Source organism: Haliotis cracherodii, unplaced genomic scaffold, assembly GCF_022045235.1.
Source record: "Haliotis cracherodii isolate W230 unplaced genomic scaffold, xgHalCrac1.p SCAF_13, whole genome shotgun sequence".
Classification (NCBI taxonomy): Eukaryota; Metazoa; Mollusca; class Gastropoda; order Lepetellida; family Haliotidae; genus Haliotis; species Haliotis cracherodii.
The window spans coordinates 32,319,832-32,343,146 of record NW_027266268.1 but is presented as its reverse complement, the minus strand read 5'-3'; the positions used below and the strand labels follow the sequence as shown (position 1 = coordinate 32,343,146).

Genomic DNA, 23,315 nt, shown 5'->3' with positions numbered 1-23,315 from the left:
CTGATAACCATGATGTCTGCTGGTATGTAGAAGCTAATATGTCAATTTCATGCACGTACATACAAATATGATTAAAAATTAAAGTTTGCTCAAACCCCATGTGAAGTGTAATGAGGTATAGTTTTGCCCTCATATTTAAAAGTTAAAGTACGTAGAAGCTTACGTACGAGTTCTTTGACGTAATATCAGTTCAAGGCAAAACACACCTTATCACACTGGTTTTGTCTAATCCAGCCTCGATTACAGGCAACTGTCATTTTGCCATCTGTGGTGTTAACAAATCCATATCTATACTTGTTGACACCCTGGCTGGCACTAGGCATTAAGGGGATAAAACATGGACTGGTTGGCTCGGAGTTTGAGTGAGTTATCCATGTTAAACTGTGGCATGGTATTTCCGTAGGCTAGCACTGGAACAAACCACCACATGCACACGCGTGCATGTGCGTTGCTATACACTCTGAGTGTAATAATCTTGAACTCGACGTTAAACCCATTCTACCTCATATCACTGAAACACTGACATAATAAATAAATCAGATAAAACCAAAATACCTGACCGTGAGATTCTATGAGAGCTTGTTATCAAGCAAGTGTTTCATCTGACTAAATGCTTGATAACCTTGTTAGAACCTACACCAAAACGTCGCTCCTAATTGTATTAAAGAAGTCGTTCATCCATATATCTTATCCTTACTTACTGACCATGAGAGATTGTATGAATGATATTTGGGGTGTGTATTGAAACCGCGAAATACCAAATGGATGCAATGGACATATCTGACAGTGAAAGACCATATAAATGACATCTGGGTGACGAGTAACTTACGAGTGACGGGTGCCACAAGTGGGACAGGATACGCTGACTTTAAACACATGTTTCTGATAAAGTCTGATATCGTACAATGCAATTTGCCTTCCGTTGAAATTTCTTATGTTTTATGGAACGTTTTGTGCGGCGTTTATTTGCCATCAAATTGAGATAATTCACAAAAAGTATATCTTAATGGGCATCAGTAAACCCTTCTTTACACATTAGCTTAAACGCAAAAACTATATCCCAATATATTGGCATGCCATAGGTTACTAAACGTAAACGACATGTTTCATAATATATGTTTGTACTCACTGTCTTGGCACAATGCAAACTTGCTTAACGTTAGCAGAATAAGAATCTTCATTTTCTCAAAATCCTTTTTCGGGTCAGACTGCATTTCAACATTCAACCAGGATGTATTCTTGAAATCGGTTAGCAAATTTCCTCCACTGAGCGACAGCGTAGTGTTTACTTTGTACTCTTCTCATGATCAGTCATGACTTGAAATTTATATCCTTGCTGAGATTGAAATGTATACAAAAGGAGTGTCTTTGATATTGCCCTTGCGACTATGTTTGTTTGATAGCGTCACAATATGAATATGTCACGTGCTTGTGTCATCCAATACTGGCTCCTAAAGTGATGTGCACAGAAGGGACACGGATGTAAAATTTATATCCTGGTTTAGATTGAAATGAATACAAAGAGAGCATTTGTTAACATTGCCATTGCGACTATGGAGTATTGTACTTAATGATTGTTTGGTAGCGTCACAATGAAAATATGTGTAAAATTCTTGTGTCACCCAAAACTGGACCCCACAGTGATATGCATAGAAGGATACATTTGCATGTTTGCTGTTGGCTATTGTTTTAAAGTTTTAAGTTGGCAAAGTGAATATTTCATTAGGTATGAAATTATATTATCAACTATTTGTTTGCCATTTATAATGAACGTCTCATGCATCTCGTACGAGTCATTCAAAAACTCACAGAGTATAAACCCTGGTTAATGACAGTAACGATAAGTTCATGACACGTCAAATAATGATCTTGACCAATAGAGGATTGGGATCGTAAGACTTTTACCGTCTCGTACGTATCGGAAATCCCGCGGCAAGGACAGTAATGACATCTCTAGTGTATATGCCATGCACAACGTGTACAACTGATCACGTGGTTTATTCTTTACGAACCGCTCACTTGTTACTTTCCTCACTGAACTCACTCAGAAAACACTTCCTCTTTTCTGCATAAGGAAAAGGTCTCACTCTCTCAGGAAACGCATTCTCCTTTTTGGCTGGGCGGTGGTGCATGTAGGTCACACAAAAGGTAACCGTCATCCTGTAACTCGTAACGAAGCTAGCTCATCCATGCTTCTATTTAGTAATATAATGAGACTTTTCAAGGATGTCTCCTGGTGTGATTGTGTAAATAGAAGCGACAAAACCCATTTTTTTCATTTTTAAGGCCATGTAACATGTGAAGGGCGGTCGGGTAGCCTAGTGGTTAAAGCGTTCGCTCGTCACACCGAAGACCCGGGTTAGATTCCTGACATGGGTACAATGTGTGATGCCCATTTCTGGTGTCCCCCGCCGTGATATTACTGGAATATTGCTAAAAGCGGCCACTCGGTCACCCACTCTTATAGTGGGCGTATACATTTACCATGCATTAAATGAAGTTCTTAGATTTGTTAATATTTTGTGTATTTAGTCCAAACATGCTACATCCAAGTTAACTACAGATATACTTTGCAATGCATTCTGTATTTCAAGCCAATCGGTTTCTTTATCCTGCAATATGTATGTGCCATCGGCTCTGCTTTACTTTTTGATACCATTCCAGTTACTGACCATGAATGCCATATGCTACTCCTACTCATCCCACTCGGACGCTGTAGACATTAATCAGTCGCACTAGGTATCATTTACAAAAATGACTACCGTAAATCTTCCATATTTGGAGACGTTTGATGGGAAGCAGATCGTGACTGTCGGGTGACTTTCAGCCATATGACGACGGGAACACGTTGATTTAAACAGGTGAGTCATGAATATAAAGTTATATTTAAAAGCAAATTTAAAAAACTTATTTTGGCATACCAATAGTATGTACAACTGTTGAAATCTCGGGCTTCGTTGGCCCATTTTTGAAATTTGCAAACACATAGTTGTAGTTGTCTTTCTCTGCATATCCTTACAACGGCATGAAATGCTGAAATCATCCACAAAAGGTGTCCCATAACACAAGCGTTTAATACTTTAGTGAGACTATGAAGTTTGATGCTGAAAAAGTTTGACAGATCGGATGCTGCCTTGAGCGACGCACTCATCTTGATCGAAATGATCACACAGGGCAGAGCCCACTCGTATCTGAAATGGTCTCTGGGTCGAAAAAGATGGATACAGCATTTTGTTTGTTGATAATGTTTTTTTTTATAAATGATTCTAAACGCACCAAATAATAAATGGTACTTCTGTTATTTTAACCCACACTGGATGTTACTCAGGAGATTATTGGTCTCCAACTACCAGACTAATCGATTGTTGACCATGTGCTCCATGGTTTTACAATCACTGCTAGTTAATAATATGTAACGGTAATTGGGTGGATCAGTGTGATCCCAGGTATGCTTGGGTATTGGAATGATAATGGCATTATGCCACAAAGGCGGAAAATTTCCAGTTGTCCATATTTCATCAAATATGTTAAGTAGTGTTTCAAAATTTGAATCGGGCAAGTGTTTCAGGAGCTGATAATGAATGTTGTCGGTTCCTGCTGCAAACCTCCTTGTTTCAACTCCAGGATCCGCCACTGTACTCTGAGCTAGACAGGATATTGCTGAAGAGCAGATTCTCCTTATGCGAGCCAGCTTGGTTTATCGCCGCTTCACACATTGTAAACACATGTTCATGATATATTCGAAATCAAGCAAAGGACTATGTTTTTTTGCAGCGATTTCTTGAATATCGAAAGGGTTTTGTCACTTTTGTTTAAGAACCGCCATATTGCACTTCTCTTTCCACATTCGGTAGCCGTTGATTACATATTTACTCATTGTCAAGCCAAATCTTATTGCATACAATTACTTAATCTTTTTCCCTCCATGTCCGCTCTGCACTTGAAGTGACTGAGTGAGCAAGTTTTTCGCTGCTTTGAACATCATTTCAGTTTCATTACAGAGACGTTGAGAAAACCCCAAAGTATATAACCCAGGTGCATGTGCCAATTTAGGCCTATAGTATTACCGCCTCCGTGGTCTAGTGGTAGAGTGTCCGCCCGGAGAGCGGAAGGTCCGGGATTCGATCCCCGGCCGCGTCATACCAAAAGACGTTAAAAGATGGTACTTGTTGTTACCCTGTCTGGCGCTCGGCATTAAGGGATTAAAACAAGGACTGGTCGGCTCGGAGTCAGTATACGGAGTCAGTATACTGAGTGGGGTAGTCATGTTAAAACTGCGGCATGGTATCTCAGTGAGCTAGCACTATAAATCAGCATCAGTCCGGACTAGTACATGCAGACACACACACACACACACACACACACACACACACACACACACACACACACACACACACACACACACACACACACACACACACACACACATATACACGCGCGCGCGTGCGCGCGTCGCTATATAAGTGCAATAATCTTATTAAACCCAAATTCACCTCACCTCACCTCCAGTATTTTGAACACAAACATAATAAAAATTACCCTTGTGATTAAATTAATGTGAACAATATTTGATTTTTTTAAACTTAGCGAATTTCACTGTCCACAGAGACACTAAACATGTTAGTAGACGTTACTAACCAGTTCGTAAATATTTGCAAATTGGTTAGTAAGTTGCCTATGTGGATAAGTAGTTTACTAATAAGTTGGTAGAGATTACGGCCCATCTTTCACAGAACTACTCTTTTACAATTTGCAAAAAACAAGTAAAAGACAATGAAAATACATGTATTAGATAACATATAACGATTTTCAGCCGCATTTTAAGTTTATTTACACAATAGTACAAAAAATTAATGGAAAGGTAAATAAAATATACATATGTTTATTTACACTTGCAAACCTCCCTTCATGATTGAGTACATGCCATAAAGTTCTCAAATTTTGTAAGTCATGAAGAAAGTACATCAAGAACGTTACAAAAGCGATATACACCTAACACTCTGACTCATAGAAACTGGTTTCGTTTATATGTTGTAGTAAATCGGTTTGTGAACTGTGCGATATGAACAGTAAAGAGGTCAACGAGAAATATATCTGACCACATATTGTCAATATAGAACGTCAACGCAAGAGAATAATAAGTCTATGAATGGATCTCTGAAAATCAATGATGATACCAGGAATGTAAAAAGGTATATGTAAGTATGACACGCTGATTGGCCTGTGGTAATAAGTGAGCTGTAACGATTATGAATGAAAATGGTCAAATATTTCATGTCATTTTGACTGAATAACATACACTTTTAAATAAATAAACCAACATCTAATCAGATCAACAGACTAATTGATATGGGAGGAACAGTGGTGAAAAATACATATGATTGGTAATATCGCACATCATTTCCAGAAATTGACAATAAATGTCAGGCGAACAAATAGGACCCGACTACTTTTTATTTCAATATATGAAGGTGGGTAAGTCTGTAGACCAGTTTCAAAAGTCAAGTCAATGTCGTTGCTTAAAACTATGATTGGGTATGAGTGGGATGAACTGTACTGGGTATTATTGCCTAGGTTAATCGACCAGCATTAAAACGTGTTGAGTATGAGGAGAACCCCCTTGAAGACACTCCTAGAGGCGGAGCCATGTAATCCAAGTCTCCGGTTCGTGTTGGCGGAGGTTTTCGTTCTGTCCCCATTCTGCAAATGCCTCTGAAATAAGGGACACACACATTTATCCAAATTATCACAGACTTAAGATAGCGGAAATTTGTCTGATTGTGTACTCTTTGACATTATTACAGTTTCTAGAAGGCTATCTGTTACAAGCGACAGAGGACTGTTCGAGATCTTTAACGAATTTTAATCTTCTTGTCAAGTGGGAATTGTATACCTATCTGAACACTGGACTGTTTCATGACCATCGACAGTGACAAGATCCTGAACATTCGTGTGAGCACACACATTCATTAAAGGGCCGCTCCCACGTATGTAACCCATCGTTTTGCCTTGTGCTTCAGTATAAATTATTGATTATTCATTGATCTTATGTGATTATTTACTGATTGCACAATTCAGCTCCGATACCGATTATGATATTAATCAGTTTGGAAATCACACCAGAACAATATTAATTGTTGGAATGAACTATTTTGCTGCAGTTTTGTTTGTGGAGTATTCACAAGTGCCTCTGACGTCTAAGACGGCTTACTAAACTGCTTCAATTGCTTTTTGACAGCAAGCGGAGGAGGTCATGGAGACATGTACTTCCAAAGTTTGTTTTGAGAAATAAAAAGGTAATAAACACTTCTGTTTATGTTAATTTTGTTGAAAGCAATAATGCTTCACAAACAAACTTCACACAGTGCCATGTGTAGTGTCATCCGATCGCAGTCAACTACCGTCTGTCTATTCGTGTTGGTGGACAACGCCCAGTACAAAGAGTTACATTTTTAGCACAACGAGTGGTTAAACTAGCAGGATTAAATATTAAGATGACTTCTCTTATGAATTTGATAGTCGAAGCCTGACATCGATTTGTGCAAGTGGTTCCTAGTTCTGTGCAAGGACACCCAGTCCCCGACATCTACAGGAACTACGGCATATGCCAACACAAGCACGAAGAAGCACATTTCCAGCACATTTATGTAGATTAACTCTTTCAGGAAAATAACTGTACGCACCTTTTGACAAAGACGATGAGCGCAATGAGGATGACAATTATCCCGAGACCGAGAGCGGAGCTCGCCCCTATGATTATTTTTTGCTCTGGAAACAAACAAATATTTCATACAATTCACTACCTGATAATACTGATTGTTTTTATTTTTAATTAATGTAAATGAAAAAATGAATGATTTCCTTGAAGGAAGGAATTGACAAAGGAGAAACCGGTGGTAGTACAAGTTTCCGTGAAAGTCAGAAAGACAGCGGTAATCACTGTTTCCAAGACTTTTCCGTCTCCATATTCTTTATTCTTAACATGTGTTTGTTTCCGTTTTATGCTGAAGTCAGCAATATTTAAAACTATCACTGTGATTAATCGACTCCAGGGCAGACAGATCGGCAATTGATGGGATGAACAACGGTCCATACCTTAAGGGTACTTTAACATACAATCAAACAAGTCATCGACCACCCGATCCAATTGTGTCACGTTAATGACAAGCATGGTTTGTAGGGGTAATTTGTAACTCTTTGTAATTTGTGTACTCACCACTGAGAGCATTGACTATCATGGTAGGAGGAGATGAGCTTAAAGTTGTGGATGTAGGTGCTGCCATGACTGTAGCTGTGCTGGACACTATTCTTGTCCTGGTAGCTTGCTTTGATGGAGGTGAAGAACTTTGTGTTGAGCTGGCTGTTGTAGGAATTGTTGATGTAGTTGTGGTAGTTGGCGTTGTATTTGGCGTAGTTGTAGTTAATTGCGTAGTAGGAGAAGTCGTTGGTTTAGTTGTAGTTGTTGGTGAACTAGTGGAAGTTGTTGTAGGTCTAGTAGTTATTGGTGCTGTTTTGGTAGTTGTTGGTTTAGTGTTAGTTGTTGTGATAGTAATTGGTGTAGTTGTGGTAGTTGGTGAAGTTGTAGTAGAAGCTGGTATAGTTTTTCGTAGTTGTTGGTGTAGTAGTTGAGGTTGTTGGGGGAGAAGTTGTAGTTGATGGTGTAGCTGTTGGTGCAGTTGTGGTAGTTGTTGGTGTAATTGTGGTAGTTATAGGGATAGTAGTGGTAGTTGGTAAAGTGGTAGTTGTTTGTGTATTTGTGGTAGTTGTTTGTGTAGTTGTTTGTGCAGTTGTGGTAGTTGTTGGTGCAGTTGTGGTAGTTGTTTGTGTAGTTGTGGTAGTTGGTAAAGTGGTAGTTGTTGGTGTAATTGTGGTAGTTATTAGTGTAGTAGTGGTAGTTGGTAAAGTTGTAGTTAGCGGTCCAGTTGTGTGAGATGTTAGTGAAGTTAAAGTAGTTGTTGGTACAGTAGTAGTTGTGACAGTTGTTGGTGTAGCTTTGGCAGTCGTTGTAGTAGTCGTTGGTGTAGTTGTGGTAGTTGTTGGTGAACTAGTGGAAGTTGTTGTAGGTCTAGTAGTTATTGGTGCTGTTTTGGTAGTTGTTGGTTTAGTATTAGTTGTAGTGGAAGCTGGTATAGTTGTTGTAGTTGTTGGTGTAGTAGTTGAGGTTTTTGGGTGAGTAGCTGTAGTTGATGGTGAAGTTGTTGGTGCAGTTGCAATAGTTTTTGGTGTAACTGTGGTAGTTGTTGGGGGAGTAGTGGTAGTTGTTGGTGTAGCTGTTGTTACAGTTGTGGCAGTTGTTGGTGTAATTGTGGTAGTTTTGGGTGCAGTTGTGGTAGATGTTAGTGTAGTTGTGATAGTTGTTGGTGTAGATGTGGTAGTTGTTTGTTTAGTAGTGGTAGTTATTGTTGTAGTAGTGGTAGTTGTTGTTGCAGTTGTGGTAGTTGTTGGTGTTATTGTGGTAGTTTTTGGTGTAGTTGGTAGTTGTTTGTGTAGGTGTGGTAGTTGTTGGGGGAGTAGTGGTAGTTGTTGTTGCAGTTGTGGTAGTTGGGGGAGTAGTGGTAGTTGTTGTTGCAGTTGTGGTAGATGTTGGTGTAATTGTGGTAGGTATTGGGGTAGTAGTGGTAGTTGGTAAAGTGGTAGTTGTTTGTGTAGTTGTGCTAGTTGTTGATGTAATTCTGGTAGTTGGTAAAGTTGTAGTTATTGGTGCAGTTGTGGTAGATGTTAGTGAAGTTATCGTAGTTGTTGGTACAGTAGTGGTTGTGACAGTTGTTGGTGTAGCTGTGGTAGTTATTTTTGTAGGTGTGGTAGTTGTTGGGGGAGTAGTGGTTGTGACAGTTGTTGGTGTAGCTGTGGTAGTTGTTTGTGTAGGTGTGGTAGTTGTTGGTGTAGACGTGGTAGTTGTTTGTGTAGTTGTGGTAGTTGTTGGGGGAGTAGTGGTAGTTGTTGGGGAAGTAGTGGTAGTTGTTGTTGCAGCTGTGGTAGTTGTTGGTGTAATTGTGGTAGTTATTGGGGTAGAAGTGGTAGTTGTTGGTGTAGTTGTTGTTACAGTTGTGGCAGATGTTGGTGTAATTGTGGTAGTTTTGGGTGCAGTTGTGGTAGATGTTAGTGTAGTTGTGATAGTTGTTGGTGTAGATGTGGTAGTTGTTTGTTTAGTAGTGGTAGTTATTGGGGTAGTAGTGGTAGTTGTTTCAGTTGTTGTAGTTGTTGGTGTAATTGTGGTGGTTTTTGGTGTAGTTGTGGTAGTTTTTTGTGTAGGTGTAGTAGTTGTTTGTGTAGGTGTGGTAGTTGTTGGGGGAGTAGTGGTAGTTGTTGTTGAAGTTGTGGTAGTTGTTGGTGTAATTGTGGTAGTTATTTGGGTAGTAGTGGTAGTTGGTAAAGTGGTAGTTGTTTGTGTAGTTGTGATAGTTGTTGGTGTAGATGTGGTAGTTTGTGTAGTTGTGGTAGTTGTTGGGGTAGTTGTGGTAGTTGTTGGGGGAGTAGTAGTAGTTGTTGGTGTAGTTGTTGTTGCAGTTGTGGCAGTTGTTGGTGTAATTGTGGTAGTTATTGGGGTAGTAGAGGTAGTTGGTAAAGTGGTAGTTGTTTGTGTAGTTGTGCTAGTTGTTGATGTAATTGTGGTAGTTGGTAAAGTTGTAGTTATTGGTGCAGTTATGGTAGATGTTAGTGAAGTTATTGTAGTTGTTGGTACAGTAGTGGTTGTGACAGTTGTTGGTGTAGCTGTGGCAGTCGTTGTAGTAGTTGTTGATGTATTTGTGGTAGTTGTTGTTACAGTAGTAGTTGTAGTAGTTGTGGTAGTTGTTGGTACAGTAGTAGTTGTTGTAGTTGTGGTAGATTGTGACGTAAAATTGCGACACGTGTCACAACACCTTCCAATGTAGTCGGGACCGGAAGTGATACAGTTGCTATAGGCACATGGGCCAGTCAACGTGTTGTCGCCATAGGGACAGTCTGCAACATAATCAAGCAGCGTTTAAACGTTCAGATATTTGCTAATTGCTATATTGATGACAATATTGTCGAGCATGTTCGTCTTTCGATTATCATAACCATCGTGTAAACCTTTCACTAGACCATGGTTAATGTGGAAGTAAATCCCAAGGCAATACAGATGGAACATGTTTAAGCCTTTGGTGAATCCGATGATCAATGGTAGCACATGGTGGTAAGAGGCATAGATTCCATTCGTGGAAAGATTCACAGTAAATTTATGCAACTCTGCATAACTATTCTTGTCAACAATAAGACATATTTCATCACTGAGACCAGTTCTCACATGTAAAGTCATCACATAAATTAAAGATACCAGGGTACCGTTTCACAAAGCAGTCGTAAATTTACACGCTCGTAGATTTTACGCCATATTTGCGCAATGTTTACGCCATAGTCTAAGACTGTTTCACAAAGCTACACTAAAACTAGCGTTACCTCGGCCAACTTACAAGCACGTAAAAAATACGATTGGAGCTCTTTCACTTTGTGAGGTAGGAAAATCCGCACTAAAGTTGTCTCCCGTGGCAGGTGCTCTGAGCAGACGACGAAGCGCAGTAAAATGGAGAACATTTGCGACAAGAAATCGAGGAAGAGAAACTTTTCGGCCACAGAAGTCGAAATTCTTACAGAAGAAGTTGACAGCAATTCAGATGTGTTGTTTTCATCGTTTTCTTCTTTTTCACAAACAATCGGAAGAAGAAGATATGGGAGGATATTCTGACAAAGTGAGTGTATTTCACGGCATTGAACCCACATCTGTCATATGAAGGATATGTTTTATTTGGAAGTGATAGACCTATGCCATTTAGTGTTATCGCGCTTGTTGTTATGCGGAAGGAAACACATAGCGATAAAAGGTGACTGTAGATCTACTTGAACTTGCAATAAGCCTATATTTCTTTGTTAGTGCAAAATTTGAAAAGGTGGGAATTATTGTTATTGCTAGGGATACATATCTGAAATATTGTGCATAAGTGCATATACATGTATGCACACATATAAGAAGTCGCGGAAGTATCTCTTTTCTCACATTATAAAACAAATTGTATATAGACTAAACGTAAATTTCCTAAATGTCCGGCTCAGTGATTAGGAACAAAAAACGCCAGAATCACTTATTTTTAAACACCTTCATATTTAATGGTAGACAACAACAAGGCAATTGTCAATCATGGGTGACATCGAGCAAAACATATTATATAATTTTGAAATAATTTTTGTTTACAGGATCAACGCCAATAATACAGAGGTAAGGACTGTGCCTCAGCTGAAAAAGAAATGGCAGGACCTCAGGGCTGCAGCCAAGAAGAAGGAGGTGACAAGGAGGAAGGAGAGTGTGAGAACTGGTGGAGGTGGCCCTCCTACACAAGTCACTACTGTTGAACAGAAGGTATGAAACACAACAGGAAGAATATGTCAGATCATATGTAATAGTCTAATTGCCCAAATAGTCTGGTCATTCTATAATTTAACCTCAAGAAAATTGCAACAGAATATTTAACGACTGTTTCCTTTTAATTGAATGTATTTGAGTTTGTATTAAAAAGTCTACCAAAATCAACCTTCGGGAAAATGGTTAATTCCCGCATCAAAAAAGATAAAAACCAACGTGGAGAATATGGCATCTACGGGCTGCCGTACATCAAGAAGAGCTCGCAAAGAGAGATATTTCGTAGTGCTAGTGCTAGTGCTAGTGCCTTGGAAAATATTCAGAAAAAGAACAACGATAACGGAGCCGTATTATTTCTTGGTAAGTTGACAATTACATTTTCAATTCATCCAACATTGTTACAATTATTAGAAACATAATTATGTGAAAAATTATTTCGAAAAGTGGACCCTCATTGATAAAATAAAAAATGTATCGAAGCCCATGAGTGACATGATGTATTATCATTTGCGTAATGCGTACGTAATTTGCAATTCATTAAATTCATTACGTTTTACAACCAATCTTGACAATATTGATATCGGAACAAGTTACCTATTTCTAAAACACCCGATATTGACATTTCTCGTCTTGAGTGCATTTGTTTTACTGTTTAAAGTCACAAAATTAACTCTTTTAACCGGCTTGTAACTTTTTTTTTGTCTGGGAAATTGGTGAAAAAAGGAACCAGGACAATTCAGCAAATGCAGATGTAATTACTTGAAATATATGGGAATTTAAACAACTTTACTCTCTTTTGGCACGATGCTGTTAGACATTTTTCTTCTTTCAGAATTACGGCTACCATTCTGGAACGGCATGATCTCAGACAACAGCGCCAGTGGATTCTGTCTCCGTTTCTTGACTTGAAACTAAATTTGTAGCAGGAGTAGACCAAATACTGTCCCCAAAGATTGTTTGGAATACAGCGAGGCACTTGTGTGTTTATTTAGTCCGGTAATTAAAGGTTTATTTTTCATGAAGGTTCAACAAAATTGACGGAAAAGGTTTTTTAACACATTTCACTGCCTTGATAGGTCTACTTTAAAAAAAAAAATAGTTTACCAAAATTTGACATGGGGAAACACCCAAAATAGGTCAAATCCAAGATGGCCGCCATCAGTACAAACGAAAATCGAAAAATTTAAAAAAAAAAGAATCAATCAAAATCTAAACATGGCTGATGACTCTATTTAAAATCAACTTCATAGGATCCAGACAGGGGAATATATATATAACAATTTTGAAGTGAAATCTTACACAGAAATAAATTTCGGCTGCCCGAAATGTGAAAAAAATGCAATTGTTCCATATCAGACTACAAAATATTTAACACGGGCTTATAAAGAGGATATAACCCTGCAATACTACAGTTTACAAGTCAAACTTACTATCAATTTAAATGTCTAAAGTTCAAGAAAGTCTTTATAATCACACTCATATACTGTACATGAAGAGACGATTATTCAGTTATGTCAGAAACGTCATGACTTGGTCCATTTGAACATGTCATCCCTTTGCATTGTCCACATGCTGAGGTACATTGTAGACAAAAATATTCTGCATGAGCATGTGTTTTCATCACACTTTCCAGTGCAATTGTATCTGATTATTTTCAACAGAAATTTAGGAGTGACAGCTTGGTGCCTTGTGATTGGTTTCAATATAGTGCCCTTGTTGCTCTTGTGAAGCGTCCAGCCCCATTCTGTCAGAACAGAACAGAACTTTATTACGCTCAGGCCGAGATCCTCGGCATATGAGATACAAAATGACATCAAAATACACATTATAATAGCGGATATGTGGTTAGCCGGAAGATTTTACAATTTGCATTACATATTTACAGAATTTACTAAGGTTTTTTAATACAGATATCTCTTTACAAGTGAAAAGTCTTTGAAATTTAATCATATTAGGTCTTTTAGAATATGTAGGTGGGATATACAAAATTCTTTCTTTCGTAAAATATGGACATTTAAAAATATAGTGAAATTCATCTCCAATATCATCAATAAAACACGGTTTACATTTTCTTTCACAAATAGGTATCCCATTCCATCTTCCTTTTTCAATTGGTAAGTAGTGGCATGAAGTACGAAATAAAAGTAGAGGGATAGCTTTATTTAGGGGTAGGGACGTCAGATAATTTTCTAATTCAAATTGTGGTTTCAAGAGAGAATAGACTACACTTTTTTTTTAATTTTCCACCTCAGAGCTCCAGGTTTGTTTAGCATGATCAGTTAAAATAGAGTGAGCTGTTGCTTTGAGCCAGGAAGATGAAACAGGAGACTGTGACAACCATACATAACTTAAACCAATATTGTTTAGAACATTTTGAATACATGAAATCCAGTCATAGTTGTAAACACCTGTATTATGGAAGTTATATACAATAGAGTAAATGATTGAAGATATTTCGCTGGATTTATCTGTAAGTAATTTCGACCAAAAGGTTAACATACGGGTTTTAACATCAACAGATAACGGAACTCTACCTAGTTCACCGTAAAGCATGCATAAAGGGGTACTCTTTTTAACAGGTAATAATTTTCTCATAAAACAAATATGTACATTTTCAATTTGTTTTAGATTAACAGAACCCCATAATTCACAACCATATAATAAGATTGGTTTTACCATTGTGTCAAAAAGATATAATTGGCATTGAATTGATAAATTAAGGTTTCGGCTTTTACGTAGTACGAAATACATGGATTCTGTAGCCTGTTGACATAGATTAGCAATGGATGCTTTAATATTGTCGCATCCATATTGTTGCCTAGCCAGGTCTGCACTTGGAGTCAGACTCGTTGGCTGGGCAATCTGGCAGCATCTGATGTCGGTGGAAGGTGTCGAAGGGGTAGGTAATTCGAGCTTGATACATACCTTCTCAGTGAATTTTGTCACACGTTCAGAATTCAAATCCAAGCCAGGCATACAGCTGTAGAGGATTGCAAGTGCCTGATTACCAGCCTGCTCGATTTCTGCATGGTTTCCACCTGTCACCATGAAAACCTTTGAATATTCCTGAGACCATCCGTATGCCATATGGCCTCGATGTTGTGTCGGTCCCTGACAATGCATGTACAAAGGGCAAAAAATGGCTGAGATTAGGATCAAGGATCATCTGTAGGATGAAGATTTCAATGATCTTTGTACTTGTCTGAAGAAAGATGGCCTCATGGTATCGAGTCTGAAGTGATATTGCAACAGGATGAGAAGGTCGGTGTCATTCCCTACCACTAGTTTTTGAGCCAATGTACAGGCAGACATTGCAATGTCATAGTCAGCATCTCCGGATGAGTGTTTAATCTGAAAACCCACCTTTTTCGATTTTTGACCCCAACAGAGTGATGAATTTCTGTTTGTTTCTTTCATTTGCCAAAAGGGCTTTTTCTTCATTTTCAGAATCATGTCCGGTGTGAAATCCACATCCACTCCAATCTCACTTCCAGTTCTTCTCTGATGGGTCTCATCCATGGTCGAAAAACACCACAATAACCATCAAACACGATAAGAGCATTGCAGAAGTGGTTCCTCAAGAAATGAGCCAGCACAGCTTGTGACACTGATTTGCCGGACAACATCTGATCTGCACTACCCTCTGAATATACTTGAGTGATGATCTCCTTTAACCCAGATCCAGCCATTAGATTCCCAACTGTACCCACAAAACTCATCTAAGGATGGAATCCCCCCCCCCCCCCCCCCAAGACCAGGGCTATTTGATGCAAGGGGCTCTCAGCTGGCCGTGATTCGATGATCATGTATGCAATTCACCAAATTTGCTGGTCGATTGTAATAACCGGTGTGATTCCATGTCGTCTGGCATGTTTGGAAATATACTCCAGCATTGATCTGACACAGGATTTGTCACTTGGTGTCATGCTGATAATCAACAAGAATATCTCAGAGCTCTTCCTGGGGTATGGAATGTCAGAATGGAGCAACTGCATGCAACCGGAACACAGTGGTCAACACACACACAAGTGGCGCAGTCCACAAAATATCTAGTTTGCTATTCTTTTCATCAAGACAGAAGTGACCAATTGGTGGATAGATAATGTTCGCCTGCACTGCCTTTGGATTTCTTTGTGAGAATAGTTTGACACTGTTGATTTTTTTAACATCATCCAAGTCCACCTTAAGTCTTGGTACCCTCCGTTTCACCATCTCGCCCATGGCATGGATTGAGCCAGTCCCATCAGTGCCTGGTATTGCACGAATGTATCTGCAATGTCTCTGATTAGGTGAACACCATGAGTAGTCACCGAGAATTTTCTAAATTTACGAGGAGCTGAAACCGAGTTGGCTTATCATATCCACTAAATTACAATGACCATATTTGTGTTATAGTGTGATACTTTGTCAAACTTGTCGAGGAGGCAGAAATGATGGGGACATGTCGAATGCATTATTGCCTGACCCAATGACGCAGTATGGGGTTTACTGTTTCAGCTCTTGATGATGCTTGAAGGAGGATGCGTAATGCATGTGGGAGGTAATCAAGATTGGTGTCAATCAATGCCATCTGCTCATTGTCGAGATACACATCAACATGTTTCGACATGGTCTCTACCTGCGTATGAATGTATTCTCACCCAACTTTAATCAAACTGTCCATGTCGGATTTGTCCACCTTTGCAACATTTTCATATGCCGTAAGAGATGCAATGTTAGGTTGTTGCCTGATTGAAGTTATGAATACCTTGTTCCCATAGTGATTCATGAACTCCCTTTTCAGTTGTGATGTAGTGTGTAGTTGATCATCACTCAGTGCACTCATTGACTTCATAATGTGATGCAAATTGTCCAAAGGAATCGTTTCATCATCATTCTCTTCCAAGTAATAAATGGCAATCTCAAATGCTGTCATCTAGGACATACACTTCAGTCGACCAAGTCTCCGTTTCTTCGGTGGAGCCTCTTCATGTTCAATATAAGCTTCAGGTATACTTGTCCCTCTCCGAAAATTCTTATCACAAGCATGGTGATGGATAGCTTCTTCAGCTGGTAGATCATATATGGGCACGATACTTGACTGTACCATCTTGGCCCAATCATCTTGCCTGTTGACACAGTATGTTGCAGACATATGTTGAGTAACTCAAGAGCCATCGCACGGCTGAAGTACACTTCTATATGGATGTTTGTATGCAACATCCTGGTCAATACAAGTACCACATAGAAAACAGTGAGTTTTAAAATTTAAGGCTTAAACATATGATCTAAAAGTTTTCAGCTACTTTGATTGCCTTTGGATTTATATGCATACTTCGACACTGTCTGTGTACCAACAGGCTACAGTTGTATATGATGTCTGGTGCATCTAATGTGCAGTCTGTTTGCATAATTAATGCTACAGCAGCATTTTGCTGTCAACTTCACATAATCCTGGGGTTTGTCCAGGTTAACTGGTTCCATACATAGCAAACAAGTCGCCATCTGTGATCTACATAGGACACCTTCAGTTGAGAATAGTCCCCTGCGAATAGTAACAGTTGATAGAAATATGGTTGACATGTGTCCAGATACAAATGTTGCTTTTCCGATTATAGCAAATGATTTTTGTGCTAAATGTCTTGATTATATCTTCTGAATTAACTTTTAATAAAGTTTCTGAGAAGCTAATACCATTTGAGAAAAATAACTGCTTCCTGGAGTTTGGATTATCTCCCTTGATTTTCCTTGAAACAAATGTTGATGTTAATTTTAGGGCTCTGTTTCGAATTTTATATTTATATTTGTTCATATTTTCATCAGTTATTCCTCTCTAGAGCCAATCAACTATATCTTATACAAGTTTTCATTTTAGCTATAAAAGAAAAATAGCTTATACATACCTTTATGTTCTTGAGGTCTATCTTTAAAACATTGTATGCATGGCCGCCATTTTGAAGAAGGGAATACTTTGGGTTTTTTCAATTATATTTGTTTCTAACTTGATTATTTATGTGAAGACAATAAACTGTATGATTTTATATGTAAAAAGTCAACATTATAATAAATCGGTACTGATATTAACAAATATATGTACTTTTTCGTCATTTTGAAGCATTATTTTAAATTTCTGTGTGAACTTTCCTTTCAAAATTGTTAAATGTACATTTCTTTGCATTTATCCTGGCAAGCTAATATAGATAGACTCATCATAAATGTTTTTATTGTTATTGGTTCCACGTTTATGACTATTATTACTTTTGTTGGCGGCCATCTTGGATTTGACCTATTTTCGGATGGTTCCCCATGTCCGATTTTGGTAAACTATTTTTTATTTTAATGTATATGTGTCAAGGCACCAAAATCCAGCAATAAACCTTTTCCGTCAATTTTGTTGAACCTGGACCTTTTAATTACTGGACTAATTCGCCGAAGGCCCGGGTTCGATTCCCCACATGGGTGCAATGCGTGAAGCCCATTTTGGTGTCCCTCGGGGCAATCTCATTAAAATCAAATCTTTGCACTCGCTAGTGAGAACTAAGATCTGATTTTAATGAGATTGCTCTCGGGGGCACAGGTTGCCCAATCGTCTAAGGCGCCGCGATTCGCTGTGCAGAGTTGCGTCCCTTGGGCACCCCAGAATCCTATGATTGTGGGTTCGAATCCCAGTTCGCCCCGATTATGTTTCTAGGTTCGTCAGCACCATACCCGTGATTGTGGGTTTCACCGAAGTGGTAAACGTCTGAGACCTGCATCATTTCGGTTTTTCTCCCACATTAAGCTGACACACCGTGATATAACTGGAATAATGTCAAAAGCGGCATCAAACCCAACTCACTCACTCAGATGTCCCCCGCCTTGATATAACTGGAATATTGCTTAAAGCGGCGTAAAACCATACTCACTCACTCACTTGAGCGTTTGCCATATTTCTATGCTATGCAAAAGTCTGTGATTATCTTGTACTTATACTCAAATTGAATAGATTCGCTCACTGAAATAAATGAATCTATAGTCAGTATAGCCTGTGTTCACTCAGCATATCAGCGACAGGATTATAGATAACCGGGTGACATGAGTCTCGCCGGGGCCCCTTTCACCAGAATAGACTATAGTCGGCCAACTACCCGGGCCATGCGTTACCAAGTTCCAGTTCTTTATGACATTAACATATTTATTTCCATAAAGTTGAGGGATTGGCAAACAAGCAAATTTTGCTGATCTGAATGCCTCTCACAAACATGATACACATACAAATTACAATGTATTAAAGTGATATGAGAAATAGCATACATGATATAATTGACACTAAAGATAATCATTATTCTGTAAGTGTTTTATTACTGGATTATCTTTCGAAACTACAGCTACGTTATATTATTTACATCTAGCAAAACAGCATCACAGTATCATATATACTTGCCGTAAAAGGCGACTGTGCTTGTCGTTAAAGGCGACAACTAACGGGATCAGGTGGTCAGACTCGCTGACTTGGTTGATGCATGTCATCGATCCCAATTGCGTGGATCGCTGCTCATGATGTCAATCACTGGATTGTCTGGTCCAGACTCGATTAATTAATGGCCGCCGTCATATAGCTGGAATATTGCTGAGTGCGGCATTAAACAACAACAAAAAATTTAACTTCTGAAATATGCAACCAATATACTTACTTAAACGAATGAGTGTTCAACTATCAGTAGTTGTGAATAAGCATCGGAGTTTATAAAAGTTGGGATTTATACGACAATAGTTTGGTAATAATGTTCTTTCAAATCTAAAACAAGTATACAGGAACATATATTCATTTCCCCTTGTACAAGAGTCACAATTCGGGCAGAGTCTCAATCAAAGGAACATTCTGCCACGACCCGTTTCTATCCATTTCAGTCGGAGGCTTGGAGGCTTGCTCATTGTTACCTCAGACTGCCACTGGCTACAATCATTAATGGCTATGTATGACTGTCCCCCCCCCCCCCCCCCCCCCCCCCCCCGCACACACACACACACACACACACACAATTAGGTGATTTGTTAGTACATTAAGTTTTTAAAATGATATATGAACTGTGATTATCTTAAATTTGAATATAATATGTATGACTTCATTCCAATATTTGAAAATCTATGGCAACATTTAACTTCTCGGCCACTCTTCATATATGTCCTCTATTTGACCTTGAACTATTGTAATGAATTAAATTATCCCTGTGATATTTTTTATGAAGTAAATAAAAGTTGAATACCCAGATGGTTCTTTAATTTAGTTATATTTAGAAAGAAAACTTTAATAAATTTGAATCTCTTCCTTCCTACAAATATCCAAGAATACGAAAATACGAATTATATAGGCCTATATCTTGTGACCTTGAGAAAGGTCATTCCCATGAGTTGATTTTGGTAGACTTTTTTTTCCTGAAAGCTGACATGCTACCAAATAACATAAAGTATGAATTAATTCTGTTGCAATTTTCTTGAGGTTGGCCATTTATTTCGACCAAAATGACCAGACTAAAATGCATGACATATGGAATATGCTTGAACATATGGATTGGGCCAGAAATTGTGATATGATACCTAGACAAACAAATGTTACCTCTCTTAGTTATTTGTGTTATACATAATGATATAACAGACTTATAAAAAGCTTAAATTTACTTTATTTCTACTGGCATAGGGGAAATATTTATGCAAAATACTGATACCATTTAGTTATTTACTTGTTTCATATTTCATGAAGTAACTGTGTTCTTCATTTCTTTAATTATAGATTATAGATTCCTCCTTGCCAGATTGAAGGAATTGCTGGAGGATTTGATTCGGGAGGTAAATATTTCCACGTCATTCCTCTTAACAGTGCTGATTTAAGTATAGTGTCTGTGGTTCACAAACCATATAAATGTTTTTTTTTCATTATCTTCATGGCATAGTCAACTCATTGATATGCTCCCAGATAAGCAAATTTACTTAAGTCATCATTCATGTGTTGAACCATTTATATTTCAAGTTGATGGGTATTTTCTGGACAAATGTTAACCACACAAATTGAGTTACTTTTGATGATGGACTGCTTTATTTGTCTTTCTTTCATAGACACAGTCAGTTGCAACACAACAGAATCAATGTGTATCACTCCAGCAGGGACAGGAACTGCAATTATGATGGAAGGTATTGATCTTCTACCAACAAATCACATCATATTATAATATAATACATATATAGTTATAGTCAGTTGGCCACCAGCGGAAAAGTGGCTTAGTTTAGATTTTCGTTCCCACATTTTCCTGTATACCTTAAACCTTTTCTATTGCATAAAGGAGGTATCTGTACACAATTTCCATTGGGTAGTAAGCTTGCAAGTGTGTGCAGGAATTTTCAGGGGGTCAAAACTGCATAAATTGAAGGAAAAATGCATAATTTGACAAAATTGTCTGTAACATTTTTATTAAGTCATATCCAAATTATGTCTTTGATTACAGGTAATATGTTCGGTTATCTGAATTGGGCAAACCTTTTGTTTCATTTAACTGTTATTCTAAATCTCAGTGGAAACATTGGTAAAAATCATGTTTTTTTACTTCATTTTCAAATCTTGTGAGTAGGTAAAACACTTATTCCATTGGATTGTGACAATAAAACCACTATAACTGGGTATTAAAATCTGCCTTAACCGTTGTACTATCCTATACAAAAAACAAAATGAAAATATATTACATAGGGGTTGAGATATTGTATACAATGTTACCCCACCCCCCAAAGACCAATTTTGACGAAAATTGCTTATTGAGATATGGTGGTAGATGATGTTGCTGTAGTGGATGAGTGGGATAATTTCAACAATGCTTAAAAACACCAAAATAGTAAACTCATAAAGAAAGATAATGTTTCAAGTTTTTCTGTGAGCATTTATGGTGGCCATCTTGAATTTCAAGATGGCCGCCATTTTGACCTGTTTTCAAAATCAAGATCTTATATAGTTCTTCAACATGGTCATGTAATATATCATATGAAAGCTTTTCACATTGTCTTTTCAATGATGTACGTTATTCACTGACTCCTGTGGTAAACTGATCCCCAACAATGAAAAAAGGAAATATTGAAAGCTAATTTCTCTCGCGACTTCAACCCATACCCAAATTTAGATTTAAATTAAAATGGATATATTTTCACTCAAAATTGTAGATATACTGCACTTTTGTCTGAGCATTTCACTAGTATATAATTTCAGTGGAGAAACAAACATGAGAATACTTGTAGTATTATGAAGTATTAAAAATAAAATGTGAAATAATGTCATCTCTAGTCACCGAGTCATCTGGAGAGGTAGGTAAGTTGTTTCTGTTTAGGCATGACATAGCACAACTGCATCCAAAGGAACATCACATGATGTTCTCGGCGCAGCTACACCTGAATGTGGAGCATTTACCTGTTGTGCATTTACATGTGAGCAATTGAAGAGACAGTGCGCTTCACGCATGCGCAGTTGATGTTACTCCATTCTGTTAAAAACATTAAATGTTTTACATCTCCACTATTATTGTCTTTATTTGGCTTCAGGTGAATTGTCAATGCACAAAATATACACCTTCCATCTCATAAGCATATAAACATTTAATTGTTAGCAACATCATGTTAATTAACACTATTAAATAGTTTGTATTTCATGATTATTGTCGGCCCAATGCATAGAAGTTTTTCGTCTTCTCGAACGGCATGGTCAGAAAAGTTGTTATTGCATAAATAGCATAGATATATTGAAGTTGTCTATTAGCTTATGGTACAAATGTATGGAAATGAATATTTCTGTAGTTCAGATATGTTTTGATAGGAATAAGTTTAATTTGATGAGAATTTATGTCATTTCGTCAAGTCAAATTTCTTAGCAGTATTGCCAGTATGTGTGAGAGAGTTATTTCCCTTTGCTGCTGAGCGGAAGTAAACAAATCTGTAGCGTGAAAATGTTTTCGTTCAAAGTTTGTTGTATCTTGAGACAAGTGTTTAGCAAGTCATGTGTTTGCAAAATAGAGTAAGTTTCCATTATATCCTTATGATTTGTGATTGTCTCTCAAGATAAATATTGTTATTGAATTGTGTCACTCTGAAGTTATCGTTCAATAGTGTCAGGACTCAGAAGTGGTTATGACGTATGATGTATTGAAAGGTTGATTTCCTTGGGTATGTTGTCAAAGTATTACTAGATCATGTAGATAGGTTTGTCAATTAGTTATCAGTTTAATCAGAAGTATGCGTAGATATTTCAAGGTTTGCTGTGATAGTTTCTTTGAAATAAGTTTTGTTTTTATTAAAGGCTTGTTTGTCTCATTTTGAATAAAATTCATTGTAAGTGTTTCATCATCCTTTTTCCAAATGTATAAATTAAATTCTTTTCATTATCATCATCATATATATATATATTTTTTAACCAAAATATTGTCAATATTCTAAATATTTTGGAACTTTGTTTTTCATCAATAATTCATAAATATCTTTATTTATATTTCATCAGGAGTTTTTTAAGAATTGTTTATCTAAACATTTTCATGTCAATTATTTAGTAATCCAAGGGAGATAATGCTTAAGTACTAAGAATGCAATGTTAAAGATACCCTTAAGTCAAGATGTAAGATTGAAGTATTCCAAGTTTTATTCCAAGTTTCATGTATCATGTATGTATAAGATTTATGATTACAGATTGTATATGAAAGCAATGTTATTTCACTGTACAGGTGTGTAAGAAATGTTGCCATGTGCGCTTGATGCATGAGCAGATGATGTTACTCCATTCTGTTGAAAACATTAAATGTTTTACATCTCCACTAATATTGTCTTTACTTGGCTTCAGAAAAAAACGTTGGGTAAGCATGACACCTCCTTGGGCTGGGGAGCATTATACCGACTACATAACTGTACCTTCAATATTTAATTATTTCACTTACAATAATTTCTTGGTTACATGTCCAAC

General features: G+C 37.6%; 2 protein-coding genes across 2 annotated transcripts in view; both read right to left on the bottom strand.

The window, feature by feature from the left end:
- LOC139459865 (uncharacterized) overlaps nt 1-1,214 on the bottom strand; it is a 28,249-nt gene extending 27,035 nt beyond the window's left edge. The window contains exon 1 of the mRNA XM_071241573.1: nt 1,130-1,214. Coding sequence (XP_071097674.1) covers nt 1,130-1,214 — 85 coding nt within the window. The remainder of the gene's footprint in view (nt 1-1,129) is intronic.
- A 5,943-nt stretch (nt 1,215-7,157) lies between these two features.
- On the bottom strand, nt 7,158-10,554 carry LOC139458623 (mucin-2-like). Its single transcript, XM_071240045.1, has 5 exons — nt 10,434-10,554; nt 9,778-9,942; nt 8,583-9,660; nt 7,833-8,428; nt 7,158-7,396 (listed from the first exon to the last, which is right to left on the bottom strand). Exons 1-5 carry the CDS (start codon nt 10,552-10,554, stop codon nt 7,158-7,160), a joined length of 2,199 nt encoding a protein of 732 aa, XP_071096146.1.
- Between the last annotated feature and the right edge of the window lie 12,761 nt (nt 10,555-23,315).